Consider the following 21,570-nt stretch of genomic DNA (forward strand, 5'->3'; position numbering starts at 1 on the left):
TTCATATGTGGATTCTATTATAATAATATACCTTACTAATATGCCACTTGAAATAGACATTGTTACTTTTAAGTTATGATATAAATTTGCAGAAGTCATAATGGAAATAGGAATAGGGCGTATTATTTGAAGTAGAGGCAATAATTGTTTCTCCTCTACTGGCTAAAAAAAATTATCTTTAAATTATTATTATTATTATTTTAAGATGGGGTTTCACCATGTTGGTCAAGCTGGTCTTGAACTCCCGACCTCAGGTGATTTGCCTGCCTTGGCCTCCAAAGTGCTTGGACTACAGGCATGAGCCACCACGCCTGGCAATCTTTAAATTATTTAGAATTTCAGTGGTCTTGCTGAAAGACACTAATTCCAGTGTTACTTAGAAATACAGTACATGCAATTCTAAGAAAATAAAAAAGGTTATTATTTAAACATTTATATTAAAAACAAACTTTCTGAATATCTCATATACACACATACACAATTTATAAAATTCAGAAGGGTATTTACAAAAGTGAAAAGTAAATCTCCCTCAACCCTTGTCCCACATTAGTTCCCTGCCCTGGAGGTAACCATTATTTCTAGTTTCTTCTATTCCTTTGAGAGATAAAAATGAAGCTTAAATACCCTTATTGTTGCAGCAAATGTTTTCCTCTTAAATATAGCAAAATCTAGTGATATTTTTGCAACCTCTGTTATAGTTTTACTTTGCAATTATGGTTACAGTTTGAATTACATGTCAGCGCTGGAAATGTCTTGAACACATTGGCTGTGCATTTTTACCCTGTTGTTTTTAGAAACACAGCCTTTTTTCTTTTCTATTTTTTAGACGGAGTCTTGCTCTGTTGCCTGACTGGAGTGTAGTAGCATGATCTTGGCTCACTGCAACCTCTGCTGCCCGGGTTCAAGCGATTCTCCTGCCTCAGCCTCCTGAGTAGCTGGGACTACAGGCGCACGCCACCACACCCAGCTAATTTTTTTGTATTTAGTAGAGACAGGGTTTCACTATGTTGGCCAGGATGTCTCAATCTCCTGACCTCATGATCCTCGCATCTAGGCCTCCCAAAGTGCTGGGATTACAGGCGTGAGCCACTGTGCCCAGCCTAGAAACACAGCTTTAAAAAAAAGTTTATTGTACCTTTTTGAACTAAAAGAACTTAAAATGCTGGTGTAGATCTAAATGAAAAAAATTTGACAAATAACATGGGTAGTTTAAATCTTTATTATTTTCTCGATAGATTTTAAAAAAATTCGTTTTCTTTCTTTTTTGTGTGTGTGTTTCAGTGATACATTTTCAACTAAAATCTTTGTTTAGTTTTTTATTTTTTGCCTCGCATTGGTTTGGATATCTTATGAATACTGTCAGGTTTTCTGTTCCCATATAGACATTTAACCTAACAAAATTTTTTTTTTCTTTTTTCTTTTTAAATAGCAAAATGCCACTACACACATAACCTAAAAGAATTTTAACCTATTGCTAGTTACAAAGGTAATTCAGCCAGGCCAGTGGTCAGTTAAAAATATAAAGGAAGCGGCCGGGCGCGGTGGCTCAAGCCTGTAATCCCAGCACTTTGGGAGGCCGAGGCGGGTGGATCACTAGGTCAAGAGATCGAGACCATCTTGGTCAACAAGGTGAAACCCCGTCTCTACTAAAAATACAAAAAATTAGCTGGGTATGGTGGTGCGTGCCTGTAATCCCAGCTACTTGGGAGGCTGAGGCAGGAGAATTGCCTGAACCCAGGAGGCGGAGGTTGCGGTGAGCCGAGATCGTGCCATTGCACTCCAGCCTGGGTAACAAGAGCGAAACTCCATCTCAAAAAAAAAAAAAAATAAAGGAAGCAAATTACCGGACAGTTTTTATTGTGTGGAATACAATATACAAATGTGGTTAATTCTTTTGTGAACTTGGCATGTGTAGTATTTCCTCCCTAATCTTTTGTGTTACGTTTCTGTGAACCTCTATGGTGAAAGGTTCTGTTGAGGAACAAAAACAATCTAATTTTTAAGATGGGGCTGGAGATCAGAATCTTGAGTGAGCCTGTTAAAGTGCTGAAATTATGGGCATGAGCCACTGCACCCATCCTAAAGTCTTTGTAAATATTTTTTATGTAGTATATCACCAAAATAGTAAAGACAGCTCTCTAAATAAAGAGAAAATTAGACATTTAGAAATCTTAAAATAGAATATTGAATGTTGGATTATTTCTAGTTTCTATTTCTTATTTGCTAGAAACTTTTCAGTGAGATAACTTGGACATTTTTGTGGTTTTTATTTTTGGAAATACATGTACTTTTTTTTTTTTTTTGAGACGGAGTTTCACTCTTGTTACCCAGGCTGGAGTGCAATGGCACGATCTCGGCTCACCGCAACCTCCGCCTCCTGGTTCAGGCAATTCTCCTGCCTCAGCCTCCTGAGTAGCTGGGATTACAGGCACACGCCACCATGCCCAGCTAATTTTTTGTATTTTTAGTAGAGACGGGGTTTCACCATGTTGACCAGGATGGTCTCGATCTCTTGACCTCGTGATCCACCCGCCTCGGCCTCCCAAAGTGCTGGGATTACAGGCTTGAGCCACCGCGCCCGGCCCGGAAATACATGTACTTTTATCGAAAATAACATGCAAACTGTGAAGTGCTTTTTTTTTTTTTTTTTTTTTTGTATTTGACTTTCCATCTTAATTGTCAGTACATTTCTGATTTTATGACTCAGAGTTCTTAACCTTTGTGATCTCCATTTTGTATTTCCTTTGGGGTCTCACCATAGTCTCAGAGGTACATAGTCACAAAGCCAGAGACAGAAGAGGCTTTGGGTGACCTTCTCCCACGTACTCAGCTTGCCATCACTCAATAGGGATTTTTCATTCCTTCCCACTGTGAGAGTTATTATAAAACCTTAGTCCCCTCAGTGGTGATTATTAGCACATTAGCCTCCTTTGTCCCTCTTAGGGATGTCCCTGTTCCCATCCCACAACACAAGCCTAAGATAGATCCTTGCTTCAGCTTCCTTTTTCTTCCCCATGGCTGCATTTCATAAAACTATTTTTCCTGTCTTACCTTCTGCTTTATTTCCTTCTTCTCATTCCACCTTTGTGTTCCTTTTTTTATTTTTAAACTCAAACTCTGTGTCTACTGGAAGCTGCAGTTCTCAGCAGTTGAAGGAGAGATATTTAAAAGGAAATCTGTATGTATATTTGAATTTCATATAAGGAGATCTTGTTAATAGGGAGAGATTTCTGCAATATTAGAAAACCTAATTTTTTCATCTTAAGACTCTTCTGTTTTCTATACTGTTTGCTTCTTTTGGAATAATTAGCTTTACAACGTTGGATTTGAAGGAGGAGAATGGTATTATGTGGGCATGGTTTAGCAGCCAGAAGTAACACTAGTTAGGATGAAAGTTGTTCTGGTCATATGGACAGTGTTGGAAGGTATTACACTCCACTGGATAGGCAGCTATGAGAGGATGGGGCACTGTCTGCCTTGACAGGCAGCACATCTCATCAATTCTTCCAGTTACTAGAGTGATGGATACTCAGTCAGGTGGCTGTAACCCTGAATTTCAGAACAGGAGCTGGTGGGCAGCTGACTCCAGTCTCAGTGATCATCTTTAGTGATGATTTGAGAAACACTGTTAGGTGATAGGATACCAGACGGTTAGTATATCATACTAGATTGGAATTATGAGGTCCTTTACCTGGGTGACTTTGGGAAGCTTCCTTTGCTTTTTATATTTTAAGATTATAATGGAGCTTACAACCTGTATCTGTGACACCAGAAATTCTGTCTTATTTTCTACCAAACACTGATGTTGAAGAAAATTAATTTACAAAACATGATATGAACTTGAAGGTTTCAGTCTAGTGAGCACTTTTTGTTAGGCACCCTGGGGAAGAAAAAAACATGCAACATTGTCCCTTACTGTGAGGACTGTGTGATGTAGTCAAGAAGATAATACATGACATGAAGACAACAACACAGTATGTAAGCAAGTTCTAGAGAGTGTGGAGGATGGGCACTCTAAGCCATGCCATTTAGTGTTGTTTAGCCAACAGCCACATTAGGTTGTTGATTGCTTGAAAAGTTGTAAGTCTGAGTTGAAATGTACTTGAAATATAAAATATGCTTGGATTTTAAAGACTTAGTACCAAAACAAGAGTAACATGTCTTGTTATTTATTTTGAGATGGAGTTTCTCTCTTGTCACCCAGGCTGGAGTGCAGTGGCATGATCTCGGCTTACTGTAATCTCCACCTCCTGGGTTCAAGTGATTCTTCTGCCTCAGTCTCCCAAGTAGTTGGGATTACAGGCACCCACCACCACACCCGGCTATTTTTGTATTTTTAGTAGAGACAGGGTTTCACCATGTTGGCCAGGCTGGTCTCGAACTCCTGACCTCCTGGTCTTGAACTCCTGGTCTCGAACTCCTCATCCACCCACCTCGGCCTCCCAAAGTGCTGGGATAACAAGTGTAATTTTTAAAAATACTGATCATCTGAATTGAACCTTAGAAAGACTGAAAAAAAAAAAAAAAGAAAAATACTGATTATATGTTTACATTATAATATTTTAGATATAGTATTAAAGTTAATATTACCTATTCCTTTGTACTTTTTGTAAATGTGGCTTTAAAAATTTTAAATTTCATAATATGGTTTGCAGTATATTTCCATTGGCCAGAAGTGCTGTAGAAGTTCAGGGTAAAAAGAGGAAAGGATATAGACAGTTGCAGACAAAGCTTCATGAAGGAGATAGAACTTCAGCTGTTTTTTGAAGGAATGGTGAATGTGAGGGTGATCTGGCTGTGACAACTGTTCACCATTGATCACCAGGGTTGATTTGGCTGATCTGGCTGGCTAGGTGGGTGTCCCTTCCTCCCTCACCGCTCCGTATTTGTCCCTCCCAATGTGACCATCCTCGATAGAGGACGACCAGTCTTCTGTCAAGGGCATATGAGTAGCTGTTATCCCCCTGCTAGATTTTCAAACAAGCTCTCAAGGTCATGAGAGAATGGGGCAGATCTTGTCCAGTATAGTTGCAGAAAGGTGACAAATATGGTGGTAGCACTGTAAATTAAGAGCAAGACCCTCAACTTGGAGTATTTGAGCAGAAAGGAAATACTGTGAGTGGAGTAGAAGGTTTGTTTTGATGCAAAGTGGAGAATTAGGATTTTAAGAGAGATGGGGCAACATTTTAGATGTCTTTGAATGTTTTTGCATAGAATAGATGGCTAATAAATGTTTATTGACTGACAGTCTGTGTTAGAATGATTAGTTCAGAATTGACCCTATAAAGAGGGTAAGTCATTTAAAGTCTTTAGGTAGATATATGGCAGAGATATGGTTTAAAAATTATTCTGATGATGTGGGTATGATGACTGAAGGTGAAAGGCTGGAGACTGGGGGACTGGTAAGAGGGATGCTATGAAGTCTGGGTAAGTTGGTGAGTATGAAGCAGGAGTGGTGGCCATGGAAATTAAAACAGTTATATACCCTCCCCTATAGAGCTTAAAAATCTTGTGAGTCGGCCGGGCGCGGTGGCTCAAGCCTGTAATCCCAGCACTTTGGGAGGCCGAGACGGGTGGATCACGAGGTCAGGAGATCGAGACCATCCCGGTCAACATTGTGAAATCCCGTCTCTACTAAAAATACAAAAAAAATTAGCTGGGCATGGTGGCGCGTGCCTGTAATCCCAGCTACTCAGGAGGCTGAGGCAGGAGAATTGCCTGAACCCAGGAGGCGGAGGTTGCGGTGAGCCGAGATCGCGCCATTGCACTCCAGCCTGGGTAACAAGAGTGAAACTCCATCTCAAAAAAAAAAAAAAAAAAAAAAAAAAAACTTGTGAGTGATACAGATGAGCAAACTGGCAATTCAGATACAGTGAGATACAGAAGGAAGAACGCAGAGGAAGGAAACCTGCTTAGCTTGGGGTGAGGTTTGGAGGAGTTAGGTCAGAGAATGCTTCCTAGAGGAGGAGACATTTGCCACTAATTTGAAAAGGACGTGTGAAATTCCTCTGTAAGAAAACTATGATGAAAGATTCAGAAAGTAAAACCTTTAGAGGAACATGAAAAGTGTTAGAGAGGAGTTGGGGAGTAAGGTGAGTTATCTGTACACAATTACTTGTGTGGTCATGGGACATTACTTTTTGCTGGGCTTCAGTTTCCTCATTTGTAAAATGTAGGGTAGCAGACACGCTCTTTGAGGTTTAACCTTCTAACTGAACCTTGTAGCTTGATGTGTTTATCATGGTTATATTCTGAGGAGTGGTTGCTGTGTGCAGCAACTCTTTGTCAGGGCCTGAGAGGGAAGAATGGGACCTGGTACTGGGGGGTGAGGGGAGGAGCCCTTGTTTCCCCAGCCTCACACTCTCTGCCTCATTAGCCTGAAGGTGACAGAGTGGCTCATGCAGTAGAGAGAGGAGTTGGCATTGGCTGGGGCTGAATTAGGTACAGAAAGTGGACAAACTATATGAAAAAGGGATACAAGAAGAGATCATAGTTTTGTTAAGGCTATGGTGCTACCAAACTCAGAATCAGGGTGGCAAACCTATTTTGGGGAGAAAGGTGACGAGATCTCATTTGGATCTTTTGGACGTGAGGCAGATTTAGAATAGAAATCTCTAGTATTGTTTAGTGATATAAACCAGAGCTTATTGGAGAGGTCAAGATCAGAAAGAGATCTATCTATGAATCATTTGAATAGAGATGACTTACGGTTGTCAGAATAAAAGCACTTTCCTTTTTTCTTTTTATAAAATTTTAAATTTATGAGATAAAATTAAAAAAAATAATTAAGTCTTGATTCATAAACACATTCTTTACATTTTTTTTTTTTTTTTGAGACAGGCTCTTGCTCTTTTGCCCAGGCTGGAGTGCAGTGACACAATCTCGGCTCACTATAACCTTCACCTCCCAGGTTCAAGTGATTCTCATACCTCAGCCTCTCAAGCAGCCGGGATTATAGGCATGCACCACCACACCCAGCTAATTTTCGTGTTTTTAATAGAGATGGGGTTTTGCCACGTTGGCCAAGCTGGTCTTGAACTCCTGGCCTACGAGATCTGCCTGCCTCAGCTTACCAAAGTGCTGGGATTATAGGTGTGAGCCACTGTGCCTGGCCAAAAGCACTTCCTTTTTTTTTTTTTTTTGAGACGGAGTTTCGCTCTTGGTACCCAGGCTGGAGTGCAATGGCGTGATCTCGGCTCACCGCAACCTCCGCCTCCTGGGTTCAGGCAATTCTCCTGCCTCAGCCTCTTGAGTAGCTGGGATTACAGGCACACGCCACCATGCCCAGCTAATTTTTTGTATTTTTAGTAGAGACGAGGTTTCACCATGTTGACCAGGATGGTCTCGATCTCTTGACCTCGTGATCCACTCGCCTCAGCCTCCCAAAGTGCTGGGATTACAGGCTTGAGCCACCGCACCCGGCAGCACTTCCTAATAAGAAATTAAAGAAGAACTCGGGGCTAAAATTGACCTTTGGGAAATGACCAGATTGGGAGAATGAGGGATGACAGATGTGACTGCGTAAAGGCATCTTTGAAGAACTTAGAAAATACTCTGTCTGGGCCAGGTGCGCTGGTACATGCCTATAATTCCAGCCCTTTGGGAGACTGAGACAGGCGGATGGCTTGAGCTCAGGAGTTCAAGGCCAGCCTGGACATGATGGTGAAACCTGTTTCTACAAAATATAGAAAAATTAGCTGGGTGTGGTGGCAGGTGCCCGTAGTCCTAGCTGAATGCTTGAGCCCAGGAGGTTGAGCTGTGGTGAGCCCAGATTATGGTAGTACACTCCAGCCTGAGCAACGGAGCAAGACCCTGTCTCAAAAAAAAAAAAAAAAAAAAAAGAAAGAAAAGAAAGAAAAGAAAAGAAAATGGTATATCAGGGACCAAAAAAAATCTAAGAGGAGTGGGTGATTCAGACTGCCAACTTCCAGACCTTTGGGAGAGTGACTTGGCCACAAGGTATCTGTCCCAGCATGGGTTCTCCAGGAAGCCAATGCCAAGACAGTGTTAGGAATACAAAAGTGTTACCTGTGGGGTGGGAGAGAGGAAGTGGAATTGGGAAAAGGAGCTGTCAAACCATAATACGGAGTTGGCAAAACCAGGAGCTCTGAAGCAAAGATTGCCCTTTATGGGACTCCCACATTGGGGAAAAGTGATCCTACCACCCTTCTCTGTCACTGGGACCCTGAAGGTAGCTGGAGGCTGTCAGCTTAACACAGCCCTTATAGCTGGGTAGCAGTTACCTTCTGGAGGGAGCATATGAGTGATGCATCTCTGTGTCTGTCTCAGAACTCATTTAGAAAAGTAATTTCAAGAGATTGATAGGGATAGAAGTTGTATTATAGGGACCATGTGGGGTCAGGTTGGTGAGGAGATGGGACAGCCAAGGGAAACCTCAGATTTGTGATTTTTTTTTTCATTCTTTTATTTTCTTTCTTTCTTTCTTTTTTATTTTTTATTTTTTATTTGAGACAGAGTCTTACTCCGTCACCAGGCGCCAGGCTGGAGTGCAGTGGCGCGACCTCGGCTCACTGCAACCTCTGCCTCCCGGGTTCAAGCAATTCTTGTGGGTCAGCCTCCCAAGTAGCTGGGACTACAGGCGTGTGCCACCACATGCAGCTGATTTTTTTGTATTTTTAGTAGAGATGGGGTTTCACCATGTTGGCCAGGATGGTCTCGATCTATTGACCTTGTGATCCGCCCGCCTCAGCCTCCCAAAGTGCTGGGATTACAGGCGTGAGCCAGTGTGCCAGGCCTTATTTTCTTTTTTTAATTTTTTTTCTTCCTCCCTCCCTCTCCTCTCATTCTTTTATTTTTAATTTTATTTTACATATTTTTGATTTCTATGTGTTTTAATGGCTTCAGATTTGTGATCTTTCTTTTCTTTTTTTTTTTTTGAGACGGAGTTTTGCTCTTGTTACCCAGGCTGGAGTGCAATGGCGCGATCTCGGCTCACCGCAACCTCCGCCTCCTGGGCTCGGGCAATTCTCCTGCCTCAGCCTCCTAAGTAGCTGGGATTACAGGCACGCGCCACCACGCCCAGCTAATTTTTTTGTATTTTTAGTAGAGACGGGGTTTCACTATGTTGACCAGGATGGTCTCGATCTCTCGACCTCGTGATCCCACCCGCCTTGGCCTCCCAAAGTGCTGGGATTACAGGCTTGAGACACCGCGCCCGGCCTGTGATCTTTCTTAAATTAAAAAAATTTTTCTTTTTGAGACAGGGGGCCGGAGTGCAGTGATGCAATTATGGTTCACTGCAACCTTGAACTCCTAGGCTCAAGTGGTCCTCCCACATCACCTGGCAAGTAGTTGGAATTACAGGTGTGTGCCACCATGCCTTGCTGATTTTTGTATTTTTCATAGAGACAGGTCTTGTTATGTTGCCTGGGTTGGTCCCAAACTCCTGACCTCAAGTGATCCTCCTGCCTCAGCCTCCCAGAGTTGAGATTATGGGCCTGAGCCACTGCGTCCAGCCAGATTTGTGATTTTGTCACTGCCTTGAGTGCACATCATCATCTTGAGTGCACACTGTGACTTCACATTTTCTCTTGGAGATGAATGTACTAAATTAAACTTCCAGGGAAGGTGATAGTCAAGGAGTCACAGCTCAGAGCCCCCTCTTCTATTATAGAGCCTTATCTCACACATGCTTGTTAATTCTTACTGTGTTCTTTTCTCAGAAGTCTATACTAGATTTTTAAGGAACTGGACTGCTCTACCAGATCTCAGGCCAGATGAGTTATGCTTGATTAGTTCTGGTGGTGTTAACAACTAATGGAGATGTTGTTTTTCACTCTGAAAGTAATCTGAACTGGAGATTCCAATTAAAAATTCTTCTAGAAACATGGTAGTATAGTAAAATAAATGCTAAGACCCAGATCTAGATGAAGACTGTGAAGTAGCAAAATGAAATTTAAAAAAAGAAAAAAAATTCTTGAAAATTCTTAGATGGGACTAATTTAGCAAATATTTGTTGAACAGCTTTCTCATTAGGTACTTCATTAGGTTTTGGTGCTGCACAGATGACTAAAACACAGACCCTCTCTTTAAGGAACTTAATAGAGTAGTGAGAAAGATAAAGAAGCTTGCTGGAGTTAAATCTCACAAATGATTTACCTTCTTAAAAGACATTTCTGCAATATTTCAGTGGGGCTGGACTCTCGGGAGTCTGTCCCAAATTGGGGGACTTTGTTGCCCATTAGGGTGGCTTTTTTTTTTTTTTTTTTGAGATGGAGTCTCGCTCTGTGCCCAGGCTGGAGTGCGGTGGCACCATCTCGGCTCACTGCAGCCTCCATAGGGTGGCTTTTTTAAAGAGGCATGGCAGAGCATGCTTTGTGGATAACTCACATGAGTTAATTTGTATCAGCTTTATAGTTCTACAATGATCTTTTAATTTTCTTTTTTTCTTTTTTTTTTTTTTTGTTTGAGACGGAGTCTAGCTCTGTCACCCAGGCTGGGGTGAAATGGCATGATCCTGGCTCACTGCAACCTCCGCCTCCCAGGTTCAAGCGACTCTCCTGCCTCAGTCCCCCAAGTAGCTGGGATTACAGGCATCCGCCACCATGCCCAGCTAATTTTTGTATTTTTAGTAGAGATGGGTTTCACTGTTTTGGCCAGGCTGAACTCCTGACCTCATGATCCATCTGCCTCGGCCTCCCAAAGTGCTGGGATTACAAGCGTGAGCCACTGCACCCAGCCTGATCTTTTCATTTTCTAATTTTACTGGTGCTTTCTAGCAGGAACCCTATTTTTGCCTATTCCTGATACTGCAGCAAAATACCACAGACTAGGTAATTTATAAATAATAGAAAATTATTTATCACAGTTCTGGATACTGGAAAGTCTAAGATCAAGATGCTGGCAGATTGAGTGTCTGGTGATGGCTTGTTGTCTGCTTCCAAGATGGTTCCCTGTTGTTGTATCCTCACGTGGCAGAAGGGCAAAAGAGAATAGGGAACTCCCTTTAGCGTCTTTTTTTTTTTTTTTTTTTTTTTGAGACAGAGTTTCGCTCTTGTTACCCAGGCTGGAGTGCAATGGCGCGATCTCGGCTCACCGCAACCTCTGCCTCCTGAGTTCAGGCAATTCTCCTGCCTCAGCCTCCTGAGTAGCTGGGATTACAGGCACGCACCACCATGCCCAGCTAATGTTTTGTATTTTTAGTAGAGACGGGGTTTCACCATGTTGTCCAGGATGGTCTCGATCTCTCGACCTTGTGATCCACCTGCCTCGGCCTCCCAAAGTGCTGGGATTACAGGCTTGAGCCACCGCGCCCGGCTTGGCTTCTTTTATAAGGTCGCTAATCACATTTACGAGAGTTCCGATCTCTTGACTTAATCACCATCTAAAGGCCTCACCTCTTAATACTGATATATTGGCAATTAAGTTTTAATATATGAATTTTGGAGGACACATTCAGACCATAGCAAGCCCTCAGCCCTACTTAATTTTAAAATTTTCTATTTAAAATATATAAAATATTAAAATACAAAATATTCATTTTTTTCTGATTAAAAGGTAATACGTAGAATACTCAAACAATGTATTAAAGTACAGAGTCCAAAGTAAAACACTAAAATTCTACCATCAAAGGCACAAGCAATTAACTTTTCAGTGATTATCTTTCTTAATATACCTCTCTTTATCCTCCCACTGTCATATACACCCATGCATATACCCATGTGCAAATACACAGACATATATGTCCTTTTGTATAAATAGGGTCATATTTCATATGCTTTTGTATCTTCTTTTCTTTTCTCTTTTCTTTCTTTCTTTCTTTTTTTTTTTTTTTTTGTGAGACAGGTCTCGCTCAGTTGCCTGGGCTGAAGTACAGTGGTGCCATCACGGCTCATTGCAGCCTCAACCTCCTGGGCTCATTTGATTCTCCTACCTCAGCCTTCCAAGTAGCTGGGACCACAGGCACATGCTACCCCGCTTCAGCTAACTTCTGTATTTTTTGTAGAGGTAGGCTCTTACTTTGTTGCCTAGGCTGGTCTTGAACTCCTGGGCTCAAGTGATCCTCCTGCCTTGGCCTCCCTAAATGCTGGGATTACAGGTATTAGCCACTGTGCCTTGCCTGTAGTCTCTTTTCTTAACCATTATGTTAGGGTCATCTTTTCTGTATCAATGAATATATATATAGACACCATCCTTTATGATGACTGTGAAGTATTTTATTGTGTTGATACATCATGCTTTATTTAACCATTTCCTATTCACAGATATTTGAGATGTTTTAAATGTTTTTAACCCAGGATACTAGTATACATTGTACAGTGCGTAGGTTACCTGCCCTGTCCCCCAAACAAATAATTATTCAGCCCAGAATGTCAGTACTACCGAGGTTGAGAAAACCTGCTCTGTACTTTCTGCAGTGCTGGACGTTGGCAGTCTTTTTTGTTTTGAAATGGAATTTTGCTCTTGTTGCCCAGGCTGGAATGCAATGGCGTGATCTCTGCTCACCGCAGTCTCTGCCTCCAGGGCTCAAGCAACTCTCCTGCCTCAGCCTTGCAAATAGCTGGGATTACAGGCATGTGCCACCATACCCAGCTAATTTTGTATTTTTAGTAAAGACAGGGTTTCTCCATGTTGGTCAGGCTCATCTCAAACTGCCTACCTCAGGTGATCTGCCCTCCTCAGCCTCCCAAAATGCTAGGATTACAGGCGTGAGCCACCACACCCGACCAAGGATATTGGCAGTCTTTACTCCCTTATATCTGCTGAAGCACCAGATACTAATGCTTAGTCAAAAAGTAATAGCTCTTTTAATGTGCATTCTGTTTTTTTTTTTTTAAGACGGAGTTTCGCTCTTGTTACCCAGGCTGAAGTGCAATGGCGCGATCTAGGCTCACCACAACCTCTGCCTCCTGGGTTCAGGCAATTCTCCTGCCTCAGCCTCCTGAGTAGCTGGGATTACAGGCATGCGCCACCATGCCCAGCTAATTTTTTGTATTTTTAGTAGAGACGGGGTTTCACCACGTTGACCAGGATGGTCTCGATCTCTTGACCTCGTGATCCACCCGCCTCGGCCTCCCAAAGTGCTGGGATTACAGGCTTGAGCCACCGCGCCCGGCCTAAAGTGCATTCTTTTAATTACTAACAAGAGTAAGCATCTTTTCCTATATTTTATTTTATTTATATATTTTTGAAGTAAAAGCTGGGGTTTAATTTTTAGTTACATGATACTGCAAGCTATGAAATTCCATGTAGAAATAAGGAACCCATTCAGAGGACCAGCTTTATATAGTATGTAAAATTTGGAACTGTTCCAGTATAGTTTCCTTGTAAAAAGTTTCAGAATAACAAACCACATTTAAAGAGAGTTCTTAGTAGAGAAACAGTAAGAAAAGTTATACCAAATATAATACACAACAAACAACATTATGCCTTAGTCGTATAATCTAAAAGTTAAAGGTACTAGGAGTCCCACCTGAACTTGGAAGGTATCCTCTATTTATTAGTGATTAGTGTCTTTTGTGAATTTTCTATTCATGCCTACAAGAATGATATGAATATTGGAGCCGTTTGCCTTTTTCATTTGTTTATGGTTTCTTTCTTTTTTTTTTTAAATAAGCATTTTTATATGGTCAAATTTACTGGTATTTTCTGTTTAGTTTCTGAAGAGGGCTAAGTTGTTAAGTTATCCAAAATAACCTTTAAAACGTGGTTCAGTTAGACTGTAATCCAGTGCCATCCATGCTATAGTTGAGTGGCATATATATTCTGTGGACAACATTCCAACAGATGACTTTGAGTTACTCTTCCTTAATCTGTCTGTAAGTGTTCTGCTCTTACTGAATCTTCCCTTAGCCCTATGCTAGTCACTGAAGGATGCAGAAGGAAAATATTTGTTTTCTCCCTTATTGGTCTACAGTTAGATATTTGAGATATCATTAGCATCTGAAACAGAACATAGTTGTATGCTGAATAGGAGTTCATGGTGCAGGGTGGTAATCAGTGAAGATTTCCTAGAATTTATCAATGACCCCCAGTCTTGAAGGATGTGACCAGGCAGAAGGGAAATGTTTGCAGCACAGGGCATCACTGTGGGACAGACAGCTAAGAGATTTGAGTTCTAGTCCCTACTTTGTTGCTAGTTATTGTATAATTTAGACCAGATCTCAGGCCCAGTCTTTTTACCTGTGAAGTAAAGAGATAGAAATAATATATTTTCTAAGATTGTTGTTAATATTAAAGTATCATGGCTTTAGTGTTAAGGGAATTTTCAGAAATAATTCACTCAGCAGTTATTAAAGGATTCTGGATTCTGGGCAGCATGCTAGGTGCTGTGGGCATTCAATGATGGGTAAGATATGGGCCTTTTAGAAATGTACAGTTTTACAGGAGAGAAAAATCATGTGTGGTAGTTGGCACAAGAGGTACTGCTTGGGAAACAGAGTGAGGAAAGATAATCTTGGTTTGGGTGATGAAGGCTTCGGAAAGAGATGACATTTATGTTAGGTAGGAAAGGAGTTGGGGGTAAACTGAGCAAGGGCCCAGGGGAGAAGGGGTGTGGTACAGGATTTGCCTGGGATACAGTTAGTAAGCTTATTTGTCTGGAGTTGTCTGGTTGGTGCAGAGGAGTAGGAAGAAATAAGGAAGCAGGCTGGCCTGTGGAGTGACTTAAATATGGAGCTCACATGTTTCCTTAGTTTTTACTTCTGTAATCGTCTGGTGATTTTTAGGCAGGAGGATAACATGATGTTAGCGGTACTTGAAGATCAATGTGGTGTAAATGACTAGGGTGGTAATTGATTGCATTTAGGGATTGTGAGCAGTGTCAACAGTGACTTTGAGATTTTTGAGGCTGGATAGATTAAAAATAACGTAGGAGAAAGCAAGCAAGACTTAAGCAGTGACAAGCAGGATGAAAAGACGTTTGGAAGGGGAAAATGAGTCCATTCGGTAATGGGCAGGACTTAGAGTAGACAATGCTCCTAAGGCAGGGCATAGCTGTGGGAGGAAGTTGGTCATGCTGGTTCATTGTTAGGAAGAATTTTCTGGTAATTTGCCATTAGCTTGAAATTTTATAAGTCAGACAGGAATTTTTATGTTTTAAAGAAAGATTGCCCATTATGAATTAGAGGTCTATAATTGTGTTGGTTCAGATAAGTCTTTTGGAATAGAAATTCCTATCCCACTTTTTTTTCCAATGCTGAATCTTGCCCATTACGCACATCCTGTAAAGGGAAACTGTGTTACTGGGGGGCGTATTTTAAAGAACTTTTAAGAATCTCTGCATCTTTGGAGAAAGGAAGGTGAACATTACTCATTACATACTTGTGTGTTAAAACACTGTTCACCATCCTTGATTTCATTTTCATGATGGCTGGAGCAAAATGCTTAAAAGTGGTAAATGGCAAGCAAACCACCGAAAACAGGAACAGACCACACGAGCAGGGCTCATGCACTTCATTAGTCATCTCATCAGCAGAGGCCCTGCAAAGGCGACTGCAGACAGCCATGAGGGAACTGGAGAGATGGGTTTCTGGCATGGATATGTTTCTGTTATTGTGGTAACAATAGTTTATTCTTCAAATCAAGGGAATGAGAGCAAAGTTGCTTAGCAATTATGTGGGTGCTGAAAGAATGGCCTTTGGAGGAGCAGGCATTTGAAGTGGGCTAAATTCAGCTTTTTCAAGAAACTTGCAAACACCCTGATTAGAGTGATTTGGGGCAGTCCTTTTACAAATAAAGAACTTGTAGTCCTCTTTCTGATTGCTTTTGTCTTAATCTGCTTTTCAGCTTCTTCATCTGGAGAAAGGGTTAGTGCCTCTTAGAGCAGATTCCCCCAGAGGGTAAGGGTGCTGGGAGATAAGGGCTCCCAGAGAGAGAATGGTCCCAGGCATCTAGGTACATGGACTTCCGTGCCACTGGCTCTAGCTTGGCTCTGCTGAATAGTGCCAGTCGTCTCTGTTGGGCTCTGTGGAGCTAATGGGGTGGGGCTGGTGGGGCAGTACCAGTACATCAGTGCAATTTAGAAACAACGTGCGGGCATGTCCATCTTTGTATAGGCAGGGCTATCTGTTTTTCCAGAAATGGAGGGAAGGTAGCAAAGCATGGAAAGGATACCAGAGTGGGAGACTTGGGTCTAATCCCAGTTTCACCACACATAAAATTCTGATTTGGGACACATCTCCTACTCTCTGACTCAGCCTCTTCATCTGTAGAATAGCAATAATATCTACTCTTCCTGTGGAGAGGCTAAAACAAATTAACAGATGGTATGAATCTACTTGAAAAAGGATAAATTACTGTGTAAATTTATGGAGGAGCTTTTACTTTTTTTTACTAGTTAATATTCCGACCATAAAAAATTTGATTTCTTGTATATTTTGTTTCTATAAAAAGAAAATCTTGACCAAGTGTGGTGGTTCATGCCTATAATCTCAGTACTTTGGCAGGCCAAGGTGGATGGCTCACTTGAGGTTATAAGTTTGAGACCAGTCTGGCCAACATGATGAAACTTCATCTCTACTAAAAATACAAAAGTTAGCTGGGTGTGGTGGCAGGTGCCTGTAATCTCAGCTACTTGGAAGGCTGAGGTGGGAAGATCACTTGAACCTGGGAGGCAGAGGTTGCTGAGATCATGCCATTGCATTCCAGCCTGGGTGACAGAGTGAGACTCTGCCTCAAAAAACAAAAACGAACAAACAAAACCCTTCAGGCTGGGCATAGGGGCTCATGTGTATAATCCTGGCACTTTGAGAGGCTGAGGTGGGAGGATCACTTGAGCCCGGGAGTTTGAGACTAGCCTGGGCACACATAGTGGGACTCCCATCTCTATTTTTTTTTTTTTTTTTTGAGACAGAGTTTCGCTCTTGTTACCCAGGCTGGAGTGCAATGGCTCGATCTCGGCTCACCGCAACCTCCGCCTCCTGGGTTCAGGCAATTCTCCTGCCTCAGCCTCCTGAGTAGCTCGGATTACAGGCATGTGCCACCATGCCCAGCTACATTTTTGTATTTTTAGTAGAGATGGGGTTTCACCATGTTGACCAGGATGGTCTCGATCTCTTGACCTTGTGATCCACCCGCCTCGGCCTCCCAAAGTGCTGGGATTACAGGCTTGAGCCACCGCGCCCGGCTCCCATCTCTATTTTTAAAAAATAAAAATAAATGTTAAAAAAGAAAAAAAATCCTTGAGATACGGTGTAAGCTTTAAAGAAAGGTTGCTGGTAAAAAGTTTTAAAGATAGTACACAGGTTTTTTCCTCTTTTAGAAACACTTTTTCGCCGGGCGCAGTGGCTCAAGCCTGTAATCCCAGCACTTTGGGAGGCTGAGGCGGGTGGATCACAAGGTTGAGAGATCGAGACCAACCTGGTCAACATGGTGAAACCCCGTCTCTACTAAAAATACAAAAAATTAGCTGGGCATGGTGGTGCGTGCCTGTAATCCCAGCTCCTCAGGAGGCTGAGGCAGGAGAATTGCCTGAACCCAGGAGGCGGAGGTTGCGGTGAGCCGAGATCGCGCCATTGCACTCCAGCCTGGGTAACAAGAGCGAAACTCCGTCTCAAAAAAAAAAAAAAAAAAGAAACACTTTTTCATTGTTGGTTTATTCAGTTTTGTTTTGTATATACATATATTATAATTAATCAATTATGATAATTAATCAATTTTTGAGATGGGATTCCCTCTGTTGCCATGTTTGGAGTCCAATGGTATGATCATGGCTCAATGCAGCCTCCACTTCCCCAGGCTCAGGTGAATCTCCCACCTCAGCCTCCCATCTCAGCCTCCCAGGTAGCTGGGACTACAGGCATGTGCCACCGCACCCAACTAGCTTTTGTATTTTTTATAGAGATGGGGTTTTGCCATGTCATCCAGGTTGGTATTGAGCTTCTGGGCTCTAGCTATCTGCTTGCCTCAGCCTCCTAAAGTGCTAGGATTATAGGCATGAGCCACCATACCCGGCCTGTTATATTTTCTGAAGAAGACTTCCCTTTTATAGACCTTACTAACAGTGAAAAAGGTGTCACAAAGATGGACTTCTTATCCAAATTATGAAATGATTTTGGGTTGACAGTTAAGGGTTTTACAAACAAGTCCAACTCCTCATTTGAGATGAGAATGCAGAGACATTGAGCGCAGTTCTCTTCCAGGTGCCTTGTATAATGTGCTGCCTTCCTCACAGTTTGCTTAACTAAGTAAGGATGGTTAAGAAAATTATCACTGAATTCAGTCATCCCTGTGTTTAACAAGAGTGCTGTTTAATTGTCCAAGGGTGAAGTCTCGAGTTCAAATCTAAATCTTCTTCAGTGGGATCACTGAATCAAACTAGCATCTATATGTACAAAGTGCGTTGTTGACTTTAGAGGACTGAAGACATAATGTTTATTACTAGAGAGTACTGGACCAGAGATTATAAAACCTGAGTTCTAGTCTCAGTTCTTCTCAGTAACTTTAGTCAAGAAAAACAAATTTGATATCTGTGAGTCTGTATTCACCATTTATAAGATGAGGATGACAATATGACATCCAAGGCCCCTGCCAGGACTTTGGTTGGAGGGTCTATGAAACAGAAAGGTAGAGAACATGGTGGGTATGGAAGAGATGGTTTTTGTTTTCTGAGGGCCTTGTGTTAATCAACTACTTTTATCATGTTATTTCCCTATCTGGAAATTTTCCTATTTGCCTCTATTCCTATCCTAAAGCTATCCTTTTTTATCCTGTAAGCCATAAGTTACATTTTACTTCCTCTGTGAAGTCACTGTAACACTATTTCTCCTTTTATGAACTCATTTATTGCCCTTACAGTGCACTCATCCATTAGTCATGCTACATTGCTGTGGAATATGTCTTCCTTTTACACCTCATCTTTGGTGAGCAGGTTAACGTAGAAGAAAAAGTACAGACTATGAAGATAAATAGATTGATCTATGTGATCTTAGGCTGGCCACTTAAAAAAAAATATATATATATATATTTAATTTTTAAAATATGTATTACATTTTTGAGTTGGTTATTATTTTTTTTAAAACTTAATACAAAGAAGAGGTGCAGCGAAGTCTTTTTCTAATCTTGGTCTCATGAAACTTGTCTTCCCTTCACGGTTATTAGTTCTTATATATCTCTCCAGAATTTCTTTTCTTCCCCCTTTTTCTTTTACACAAAAGAGGGCATACATATTCTTAGGTACCTTGTTTTTTTTTCACTTAACTTATGTTGGAGATCTTTTAATATCAGTACATAGCAAACTTTCTCATGGTTTTTATGTTTTATGGATATACCATAATTTAACCAGTAATTGGGAATTGTTACTTGGATAAAGTTCCAAATGATTTTAAAATCTGAATGATATTTGAACTTGATCTGAGAAATATGCATTTCATTTCTTTAATACTTGTATTTCTATAGCACTTTACAGTTTTTAAGCACTTTATATTCTTGAAATTGATCTTTAGTATATAGGTTTTACTAGGCTAATAGAAATAAAATATCTATTTAAAATTTTGCTGACTGTGGTACAAGATTCTTCAGTAAAAGCTCCACCGTACTCTTTTCATGTGCTTTACTGGCAAACACAGGGTTTGCTTGAGAAACACAGCCTGCTTTGTAGAGGCTCATAAAAGTCTTCATTACTGCATTTATAACCATTTGTGAATATACTTCCTTAACTTACTTCCTTAAAACCAGTAGAGTGTGTAGAAAAGGATCTTCACATAAATGAAGCTTTGAGAAACAAAACAATTTTAGAAAGAAGATATGCAAATTTTTAATAGATTAAATATTTTTAATCTTATAAAAACTCCTAACTGAAATATGTGTATGCAGAAAAGGGACTCGTTTAATGCAAATGAAAATATTTATTGAGATGAATGTGGCTCCTTAAGGTTCAATGTTTAGAACTGAGAAAAATAAGGAATATTTTTACTTGGGGTTCAACTAGGAAGATTCTCTGTTGCAGAAAGTACAGCCTTGGCCATGTAATTTGACCTGTTCAGAAAGCACAAATGAAATGGAAGGGGCTTAAGTTCTATATTTAAATTTTCATTCAATGTAAAATAAGATTGGTACTAAGGTAGCTCAGACTACTAATTCAACTACTGTACCTAGACACTGAAGTGTGCACTTAGGTTATTGCAAGATCAGTAGCCCTTTATATGTATTTATGCTATGGAAGGCAAGTTTTCTATAAAATATTTTTAACCATATTGGTGACTCCTATTGCTATTAAATTTTTTGCTTTTTTTTTTTTTTTAGACGGAGTTTTTGCTCTTGTTACCCAGGCTGGAGTGCAATGGCACGATCTCGGCTCACCGCAACCTCCGCCTCCTGGGTTCAGGCAATTCTGCCTCAGCCTCCTGAGGAGCTGGGATTACAGGCACGCACCACCATGCCCAGCTAATTTTTTGTATTTTTAGTAGAGACGGGGTTTCACCTTGTTGACCAGGATGGTCTCGATCTCTTGACCTTGTGATCCACCCGCCTCGGCCTCCCAAAGTGCTGGGATTACAGGCTTGAGCCACCGCGCCTGGCTAATTTTTTGCTATTTTTAATCCAGGCCCTTGATTTCTTTTTCTTTTTATATTTATATTCTTTTACACTCATGCTGAAATTTAGCCTAGTCATAGAATTTTAGAGATATTTAGATACTTAGAGATTCCTAATTAATATTTGGTATATTTGTATAATAATTGGCCCTTTCTATTGAATAAATGAGAAAACTAAAGCCTGAAGAGCTTATGACTTGCCCAGATCAGCCTTCTTGTTCAGAACCCCTGGCTGCAGCCACCCAGTACCAGGTTCTTTCTCTAAACAGCTTTAATTGGCTGACCCTGCTCTACTTGGCAAAAAGTTTAATTCTGAACACATTCTGTTACTTTTCCCCCTACTTTTGTTTCTGATGTGGGCAGATCCAAGACCACAGATCTTGCATGGAGCCTGGCTCATAGTAGGCATGTAATAGAGACTAGTTCTAAGTGAACCAAAACTGGGAAGGAATGAGAAAGGATAACAGGTGACAAGTAGCGGGTGGCAGCTGAGCAGCCCTCACCCTGTTTTTGCTAGTTTATTTTCCATCTTTCTCTACCCGGGTCAGGGAGCAGCATGTTGTATTCATGGTGAAGGTGTCATATGCTGGTTAGTGGGAGCCTTTAAACGATTTTCTTTTCCCCCGCAGGTCCTTTCCCATAACCTGTGCACGGTGCTGAAGGTTCCTCATGACCCGGTTGCCCTTGAAGAACACTTCAGGGATGATGATGAGGGGCCAGTGTCCAACCAGGGCTACATGCCTTATTTAAACAAGTTCATTTTGGAAAAGGTATGATTCTAACCTTTTTTAGGGTGCCCCATTGTTTGGTTTGCATGTTTCAAGTGGGCTCAAAAACCTGTTGGTGAGTTCACTAACAAGTTGAGATAGAAAGAATCATTAGATAAATCGGAAAGGAAGAAAGAATGAGAGACTAACAGTGCTTCCTATTCTTCTCTCCTCTACTGTCTTCTAAAATTTGGTTTAATATTTTTCCAACTTGGTTCATTCTTTGAAATTAAGAACTGTGTTTTGTGTTAATCTGTACCTGCGCTCTCTCAGGATGCTTTAAAAAATAAAACCAGGCACAGTGGCTCACG

The 21,570-nt window shown here is 41.1% G+C and overlaps 1 protein-coding gene across 1 annotated transcript in view; it reads left to right on the forward strand.

The window, feature by feature from the left end:
- SWAP70 (switching B cell complex subunit SWAP70) overlaps positions 1-21,570 on the forward strand; it is a 99,151-nt gene that overhangs the window by 13,109 nt on the left and 64,472 nt on the right. Inside the window, exon 2 of the mRNA XM_003919823.4 lies at positions 21,122-21,262. Coding sequence (XP_003919872.1) covers positions 21,122-21,262 — 141 coding nt within the window. The remainder of the gene's footprint in view (positions 1-21,121; positions 21,263-21,570) is intronic.

This window comes from Saimiri boliviensis, chromosome 6, assembly GCF_048565385.1.
Source record: "Saimiri boliviensis isolate mSaiBol1 chromosome 6, mSaiBol1.pri, whole genome shotgun sequence".
Lineage (NCBI taxonomy): Eukaryota > Metazoa > Chordata > Mammalia > Primates > Cebidae > Saimiri > Saimiri boliviensis.